The sequence below is a fragment of the Hirundo rustica genome, chromosome 12, assembly GCF_015227805.2.
Source record: "Hirundo rustica isolate bHirRus1 chromosome 12, bHirRus1.pri.v3, whole genome shotgun sequence".
NCBI classification, from domain to species: domain Eukaryota; kingdom Metazoa; phylum Chordata; class Aves; order Passeriformes; family Hirundinidae; genus Hirundo; species Hirundo rustica.
The window spans coordinates 1968168-1977165 of NC_053461.1; the positions used below are offsets into that span (position 1 = coordinate 1968168).

General features: G+C 44.1%; 1 protein-coding gene across 8 annotated transcripts in view; it reads left to right on the top strand.

The window, feature by feature from the left end:
- TASOR (transcription activation suppressor) overlaps window positions 1–8998 on the top strand; it is a 33434-nt gene that overhangs the window by 15945 nt on the left and 8491 nt on the right. For 2 of the 8 annotated variants that reach the window (XM_040076458.1, XM_040076459.2), the window contains exons 15-23: window positions 557–999; window positions 1868–2006; window positions 2852–3780; window positions 4469–4591; window positions 5152–5311; window positions 5871–5979; window positions 6118–6296; window positions 6382–6540; window positions 7176–8310. In XM_040076458.1, coding sequence (XP_039932392.1) covers window positions 557–999; window positions 1868–2006; window positions 2852–3780; window positions 4469–4591; window positions 5152–5311; window positions 5871–5979; window positions 6118–6296; window positions 6382–6540; window positions 7176–7738 — 2804 coding nt within the window. In that variant the 3' untranslated portion in view covers window positions 7739–8310. Of the gene's footprint in view, window positions 1–556; window positions 1000–1867; window positions 2007–2851; window positions 3781–4468; window positions 4592–5151; window positions 5312–5870; window positions 5980–6117; window positions 6297–6381; window positions 6541–6900; window positions 8311–8419; window positions 8590–8665; window positions 8889–8998 lie in introns of those variants that run through there. The other 6 variants (XR_005702862.2, XM_040076461.2, XM_040076460.2 and 3 more) reach the window with 6 other exon arrangements.

Here is an 8998-nt window from a genome sequence, read left to right on the forward strand (position 1 = left end):
TAATAAGATTAAATCATTCTATATGTGAAATTATCTACATCCAAACCTCACAGAAGTGTCACAGATACCTTCTGACTTAAGATCAAAAACCAGAAAAAACCCTTTGATTTCTGTTTTCCCTGACCCCTTTCTCAAGGCAATTATAGAGGCCTGCTGCAGAAGGGGGAAGTGGGAGAAGGGTGACACAAAGAAGCGGGGATTTCCATCCAACATCAGTCACTCTTATCTATGTGAATCACTGCAAGATGAAGTGACTGATATTAGTTGTCCTCCTGAGGGGAACAAAAGATAGTGACTGGCATGTAGGGAGCTTTATGGTTGGGATTCCTCCTTGGAATTCTGTGAACCTTCAGAGGTCTTTTTACGCTGATTATTAATGTAGAATATGGGATGAATGCACGCCTACATTTTTGTTAAAATAAGCGTGCGTACCTACAAACCGATGCAAAAGAGTGAGACCGTGGGTATGTGGCTCATATTTGCGGGGGAATCTGGTTTTGGTTTTATTTTAAGACTGAGTAATGGATTCCTTTTCCCCTCCTCACCCTGTTTTGAGGGGGTAGAACCTTGGATTCACCATACTCTGTGTTGTCAATGAATTCTGACCACGGTGGCCGCGAGAGCGACTTCAGGCAGGCGGCCGTGCCTGGCCCTGGTGCCAGCCCGCAGGGGCTGATCAGAGTGCTGCTGGAGATGCTGGCCCCGGAGATCCGCTGGGACCCGGAGCTGGCACGCTCCGTCAGCCAAGCCTTTCCATTAGGCACTGAGGAGACTGAAGAGGACACGAGACAGAGATACGAATGTGAATCCATTCCTGCTCAGGACAGAGATGATCACAGCACTGATCCCAGCAGTGCTCAGGCTGACAGCGTTACCTTCAGGGACCCGCAGAGCCCGGCCGTGCTGGAGCCTGAGGCGCCGTGCTTGCGCTACCCCGTGGATGTCAGTCTGCAGCTCCCGCCCGACGAAGCAGCCCTTGAGCACACGCTACCTTTACAAGTAAGTGAAACTGCCAGGATGCTAACAGTACTGTTTTCATAAATATTACGAGCCTAAATGAAAAGAGCGTTGTATTTATTTTACAGAGGCAAACGTAGGTACGTACTAACTTTTCTGCAAAGCTTTTCTGCTTGGTAGGAACATAGATGGAGATTTTTTCCACTCTTAAGCCTGTGTTCCTGGTTCTTTATTCTTTCTGTAATAGAAAGGGAGCAGAGTTGAAGAATTCTGAACCTTTCACTGCATGCTCAGCCATCTTTGTGTGACTTCTTGGTGCAATGCTGTGTATGAGTTCCCTTGTGCTTAAGGGATCACAATGCCTCAGCTCCTTGCTCCAGCTCATGACCCTTCAAGAGTGGTTGTTCCACAATCTGTGTTGCTGGTACTTAGACACAAAGCCCAGTTTCTACATCACAGAGCAGGAATGAGCGTGTCCTGCCTGTAATCTCCGTGCTGTTTTGCTTCTACCCATCTGGAATGTGAGATGAAATTGGCTTGTTTAGGGGCCCAGTACTTGTTGCAGGCAGTGCCTCGGCAGTGCCAACGTCTCATGGCTTTAGTCAGGTATCAAGACAACAGCCTGGAAGGAGTGAGGGAGCAGCCAGTTCTCCCCTCCCTTCCTCTTTGCCACCCCCAGCTTCCAGACTGAGGCCAGTGCTCGGGACTGCCTTAGCAGTTTCATGATAGACCGGGGAAGTACCTCATGGAAAGGGTTCCAAGTTTGACTGGACTGGATTGATGGCAGAATGGCCAGTGTGCTGCAGAACTCCGGTGTGCTTGTTCTGTCAGCTGCTCAGAATGGAAAAACTTAATAGTAAGCCAAATCAAAAGAAGTTGTTTTGAGATGAGCATTTTGTTTGTTTTTTAGGAAGCGAGCGCTGGGAGTACCTTTGAAGACTACAGTCCTTGTCCTAGTGCTCCTGTAGAACATGGCTATCTCAGGCAAGCTCCCAGCTCAAATAGTGTAGGGGAGGTTGGAATGCACTGGAAACTTATCCCAATCACAGGTAAGATGGGTTTTAACTCTTCTATTCCTACAAACAGTGAATGAAAACATATTCTAAAGGTTTGTGTCTGGGTTCATAGATCCATTCTTGAATCACATGTTGATATATGGCACATCTATAGCCTGTGCACTTGTTTCTTACATTTGATTAATACAGACATCTGCTGGATGAAAACAGATACTGGTGGAGAATATTGGTTTGGCTTCACATTGACACAGATTAGAAATGTGAATGCTTTAAAAACGAACAAAACTGTAGTTTTGACTATTAATGGTGAAGAAGCTGAGCTGGGGTTATGAGGGCTTTCAGCACTCTGCAGCACCACTGAAGCTGTGTCAGTAATCAATCAGACTGATATCCTCCCCTTTCAAGAAAAAAACCTTGTGTTCACAATTGCAAGATGACGTGCAGCTTGCAGTTCAACTCCACAAGGTCATTTGTGTTTAAGCTGTTTAAAAGTGAGGATTTTAAATAGTAGCAAATGAAAATACCTGAATAATATGTCGCCCTGCTTGATTTCTAATTTATTTTTTAATTTGTAATGGAGCTATATCCTCTTATGCTTACTCTGAGCTATGTCTGGGAAAATGACTTGTATTCTGCTTTTTCAGCAGACTCGGACTGTGCTGTTTTACTGTCTTTGGAGCTGTTAAATGTGCTGTGCTTCTGTTCCTCAGCAGACTGTAACGCTTGAGTATTGGGATTTAAGTTGGTTGGTGGGGAAGGCATAACAATAATGCTGCTTTCAGGCTGTGATTTGGAGGTTTTGGTGTATCAGCTGTGTGTGACTTTCAAACATGAGATGATGATGATGATGAGGGCGATGATGAACTCTTCCTCTGTAGGTCTGAAATCACCAGAAGAGCCACTGGAGTACTTGCCACCAATGGATGCGCTTCCTAATGACCCCCGGGTAGTAAATCGACAGAGAAATTCCGATTCTCAGTTGCCGTGCTCTCCATTTTCAGACACGCAGAAGGGGACAGCAGAAGATGGACATTACACAGGACAAGTGGAGAAACTTGAAGATCAGTATGAGCTAACAGATCACCCTTTTACAGCTGAGCATTCCATTAGTGCAGTAATAGAGACAGCGCTGTTAGAAGAGTATAAGCTCTTTGCAAGAAAGATTCAAGAAATTTTGCAGCAAAAGAACATTGCTTATATCAGCGGCATGTCCACACCAGTCCTTTCCGCCCAGGAGAGGATGATGAGACTTTCTGAACACATGTGTTTGCAGGCATCAGAGATTTCTGTCCAAGAATATATAGAGAACCTGAGTGAGAAGCTGAATAGTGTCATTTTGGCTTCTTCGTGCATGAGGCAGCCTGCCCCGGTTGATTGCAGTCCTGAGGCTCTGGAGGTGGTGGGCAGCTCTGCCCCCGGGCCCGTGCCTGACGCGCTGGCCGCGTGCAGGGACGGCGACACGGCGCCGCTCCCAGAGCCACCGGGCACTAACCCGGGGCAAGAGCCGCGTTCTCATGAGCAGCCTTCAGCAAGCCTGCCCCTAGGGAAGGACAAAATGGGTCATGGGAGTGCTAAACCAGAGGAACCGACTTCTTCTGGTGGTGATCTCGTGGAACAGCCGGAAAAGACTCAGAAATCCCCTGAGAACTTAAATATCTCAACTCAACCAGCTTTTTCTGATTTTATAAGCCAGTTAAAACCTGAAGTATTTAACAGTTTGGTCAAAATTATGAAAGATGTACAGAAAAACACTGTCAAGTTTTATATTCATGAAGAGGAAGAAAGTGTTCTCTGCAGAGAAATCAAGGTAAAGCTCTTTCAGTTCAACTTCTCTCTAGTATCAGAACTTTCAAATCCACTTGTATGAAACTGGACTCACTTTTCACTGTGAAAGTGAATTGTGAAAGTAGGCTGTCCTGTCCCATTTCTTCTTGAGCTTTTGAGGTAGTCTTGCTTATATTTAGCTTTTACATAAGTCTTTTTCTTGGAGCTGGAAAACAGAGCAGGCTGTAGGTTGGTCCTTTCTGAAGATCCTGCCAGGGGGTGTGTGGTGGCCTTACAGAAGAAAGGTGATAAGGGAGGAAATGTGGTAGCTACCATTTTAGAAAGAATGTATGAGAAGTCACTCTGTGTGCCTTTGAGGGTTTTTCTCTTCCCCTCTAATTAATAGTAGAGAGAACTCTGAGAAATCACTGTGCTTCTGCACTTAAATGTGTAAGATGAAAGCTGTAAACTTCTGGCTTTCCTTGAAAACTCAGGCGGTTTGATACAGTCAGTTGGCTGTGTGTGTGTGATTAGATAGGAATGACTGACTTGCTGAAACAGCTGCTCTGTGTTGCTGCATCATTCTGATGAATGTATGGGAGAGATAAGGGGGCCAGTTCCTCTGGGATTCACTGAACTGGAGAACCTTCTTGCTGTGGGTGTCACGTGGGCATTGTTTTTACCAAACTACCTATTGACTTCTTCCTTGTCTCCTCTTTCTGTGATGGCAGGAATATCTTAGAAATTTAGGGAATACAGAGTGCCATCCAGAGCAGTTCCTTCAAAGAAGAGATGATTTAGATAAACTGTTGATCATTATCCAAAATGAAGACATTGCCAACCTCATCCATAAGGTATGTCCCACGTAAGTAACTGTGTGCTGCAGAAGGCTGTTGGCAATAGTGAGAGGAGCTCATTTGGAGCAAGGCTGCTTCCTTCTAACAGCACAGCATTCAACAGCACCCTGTGTTTAGGTGCTGTTTGAAGAAACAAAATGGTTGTAGTAAAAAATGGTCTTGTCCCAACATTTACTCGTAACTTCTTCCACCACTCTGCATGTGCTCGTGCATATTTATTGTAGGTAGTTGTAAAGCTGTGCAGAGGCCTGAGTGGTTCTGCTGCTGTGATGCTCTAACAGCAGGTGAAGGCAGCACTCAGATGACCTGAGCTATTTCTGACAGCTTAAGACCCTGCGGTGGACAGAAAGTAAAGTTATTGCAAGTGCTCAATGTCCATTTACCTTATTCCTGTAATGCCCCTGGGAGAGCACCTCCCCAGGCAAGAGAAGAAACAGTAATTTTTTGAAAATGTGTTTTGATGTTTGGTGCCTGGCATTAGTAGGTAGGAGAGTTCTGTAGTTCTTTTTTCTCTGTGACTTGTGGTTACATCTCTGATTTCAAATGTTTTTAAACAGATCCCTGGCCTGGTGACTCTGAAGAGGCTCTCCTGTGTCAGCTTTGCAGGGGTCGATAGTTTGGATGATGTGAAAAATCACACTTACAATGAGCTGTTTGTGTCTGGGGGTTTTGTTGTGTCGGATGAATCTGTCCTTAACCCAGAGTCCATCACTACAGGTAAGTGTGATCCTTCTAGAAGCTTTAGAACTAAAGTCCTGACGTTCCAGTACCTGAGAGGTCCCGTGCTCACCACAGTGAAGGATCAGGTCTTCCAATTTTTGTGATGTTCTTTGAGAACTTCAGTTAATTCAGTCTCTTTCTCAGCCCAGTGGCCGCCTTGAAGAACATGTGAACAGGGAGATTTTGTCTTCAGTTTGTATTACATTGTGTAGTTATGTCTGTGGAGCCTTTTATTCCTTACTACCCCATCCACAAATACACTGTACAGTTAATGAAGCTACAGTCTTTTGAATTATGTTAGCAAGGCAGAGTGTGTATGCTGAGGTCAGCTTTTAAATACCACTGCTGGGCACCTGAGGTACAGAAGAGCAGCTCAGTTTTATGGGACTGTTGTTGGCCAGTCTGCCTGAAAGAAAACTTGAAGTGAGTGGCTGCTGTTTGGAATTGTGTGACTGTACTGTGATGAGAACAGAAAACAACTTTTTGTATATACTGAAGCCGTAGTTTCAGTCTCCATACCACAAAATTTAACTTTTATTCATTATCTCTGTAACAGATAAACTAAAACAATTCCTAATGTTTCTGGAGGATCTCAGTACCCCAGATGGAAAATGGCAGTGGAAAGTACACTGCAAAATACAAAAAAAGCTAAAAGAGCTGGGGAGGTAAGTAAGGTTCTGTAATACTGGCTGTTAAAATGCTTCAGCTTTCATTATATCTTCCAAAACACACTTAAATAGAACTTGATCTTGTGTTTAGACCGACCTTAAATTGTTTCTAATAGCGAGCTTTCCCCACTGCAGGATGAATGCCAATGCCCTGAACCTGCTCACCCTTCTGAACACCTATCAAAAGAAGCACTTGGTTGAGATTCTCTCTTACCATAACTGTGATTCTCAGACTCGAAATGCTCTGGAACTTGACTGTCTCATCAGGCTTCAGGCTCAAAACATACAACAGAGACACGTTGTCTTCCTAACAGGTAAACCTCACATTCGTGACCATCTCTCCCCGTTTTTGATAACAGGTGCTAAATATGAGCGCAAACTCTTCTTTTCTGTATTTAGAAAAGAATCTCAAGGCGCTCTCGAGTTACCCTGATAACGGTATAGTGGTTGCTGCTGTCGATGACTTCATGCGGAACTTCAGGAGTCTCGTTGGGTATCACAACTCTGTCCCTGAGCAGAACCACCTTCCTCCCTGCACTGCTGGCCAAAGGCAATCAGGTAATGTCAAGCACACTTAAACTTTCCTTTCCAAACTGCATGTGTGGGGTAGAAGTCCTGGGACGGTGTGCCTTGGCTCTGGTCAGCGTCCACTGCAGCTGGCGAGGAAAACCCAACTCTCAAGCTACTCTTTTTCTACTTGGAATGACGGGGGAAGAGCAGTGGGTTTGGAGCACCAGAGACCTTAAATACCCGAGTACAGGCTAACGTGGTATTTGAGGCACTGGGTAGGGCATCTGTCAGGAAAGGGATAGGCTTGTCTCTGCCTGCTCTATCTGCCTAGAGTAGGTAAACTGTACCGAGATGTCAGTAATTGTACTCCTTTAATTGTCTGATCAAATACCTGCTGTGTAACTTTAGATGCTGTTTTGACATTGTCCCCTTTGGAGCTGGGAGTTGGGATTTCCCAGCACTAAATATGAACACGGTGTGCAGAAGCTTTTAGCACCAAGTAACTGGACACTCCCACAGAGGGTTAAGTGTGTGTGTTGAGTAAATGAACGCGAGTGGCAGAAGACCAAGAAAGTGCTGTTGGACTGGCAGACCTGAAGTGTTAACACTGTGAGTAGTGTATGGCCTTTTAAACCAAAGTGTGTATTTCAATAGAGTAGTACTTTCTCTCTCTTTTAATGTAGTTCTTGTAGAAAAGGATGAAAAGGATGAGGAGGACATGTCTCTGGATTCAGGGGATGAATTGTCAGAAATAGAAATCTGCAGTGATGCCTCTAAGTATGATACTCATGTGGAAGCTTTGCAGACAGAGGCCAAGGGCCCACATGGAGTAGATGCTAAAGAAAGCTGCTTATCAGTTACAGAGTTATCTCCCGAAGCACAAACTGGCCTTGTGGAAAAGACTTACAAAACTGACTTGGAAGAGAAACAGCCAATTACTCCAGTTTCTACAACATGCTCTGCTGAAGGAGAAAAACACAATGCGGTTGAACAAACTCCTTTCAGTAACTTCCAGGTTTATAGCAGACAATTAAACATGTCCCATCAATTCAGCCACTTTAATGTACTCACTCATCAGACTTTTCTGGGAACAACATACTCAATTTCTCCAGCAAATCAAAACCAAGAAGGGAGCAATTATTTTCTATCTGCCTACAGTCAGAGCATGGATACAGAAAAGTCATCGTCACCCGGTGGCTGGGATAGCTGCTGTGATTCTTCCAGGCCATATTCAGAACAGAAATGAACTCTTAAGTCTCTTTTTCTAAGTTGCTGTGGACTTCTCTGTTTCTAAAACGTTGGATTAATGATTTCTATTTTATTCTGGAACAAAATGTTTCTTGTTCTTGTTATCTAAGATGTTTTCACGTTCTATTTAAATTCCTGATGGCCCGTCCCTGTTGGAACCATCTGAAAATTTAAATAAATACATATATTTTTTAACGTTTACTGTACTTGAACTATCTTGTTTGTTGGCACTTTTAAGTTTCTACATTGGTGTCTGACCTGTTACCTAGGCTTCAGTTTGAGGTCTGTTTAATGTAAAGCTGAATGTCTGCCTAAAATATGTGAGCGAGCCAGTTGTTTTCTTTTTTTAACTGCAAGAGTATCCAAGTCATGTTTCTTTACGTAAATATTAATGTATTTATTTGACATTGACACAAATTTTGTACAATGTTTTTACATAGCTCTAAGGCAGTGTACTTTTTTTCATGACTATATACTGGATTTTGGCTAAATACCTCAGTTAGAGTAACCAGTGGTGCAGTTCCATTACAAAAAATCCAATAAACTCTTAATGCACAAGGGACTTGCTAACACATGGCTTTGTCTGTGGTTTTTGCATTTTGCAAAGCGCTCGAGGAACATCCAAGCCTGGTTTCACACGCAGCAAGTGTGTCTCACTTGGTGCTCTGTGCCATTGCAGCACCGTCAGCGTCCTCCCAGCTTTTATCTGGCCACTGTGTTTACTGTAAGGAGAGAAGGACAAACCTGGGTTCAGTGACTCTGGGAGTACCTCAATCCTCTCCCACTTCAGCTTAACGATTCCTGGGGCTTCAGGTTTTCTGCTTTATTTGTTCTGTGAACTAGCACTGGGTAAGTAGTTTTATCTGTTTCTTAATCCTGTTTTATAAGTTTCACACCTGCTGAGATACCAACCTTTCCCCCTCAGCGCTTCTCTGCTTCTGTTCATCTCTGCCTCAGGCTTCTGGAGGGCAGCAGCCACAGTGAGCAGCTGTGGAGTCTGCAGACGACCCTGCTGCTGCATTGCTGCCTCTGCCGAGACTCCTGACTTCACTGCTCCTCTTCACGCGTTCAGAGTCCTGTGCTTGGGGGATTTCCTGCTTGGCATTTGGTTTTAGTGCTTTTCTCTGGGATGTGCTGTTTGGTACCAGGTGAGTGTTTGGAACTACGTAACTAAATTCACAAAGTTTGTTGGGACAAAATTTTTGCTTAAAAAGGGCAGTTTTAAAAACCAAACAAAACCCATAAACTTTTGCCTAAA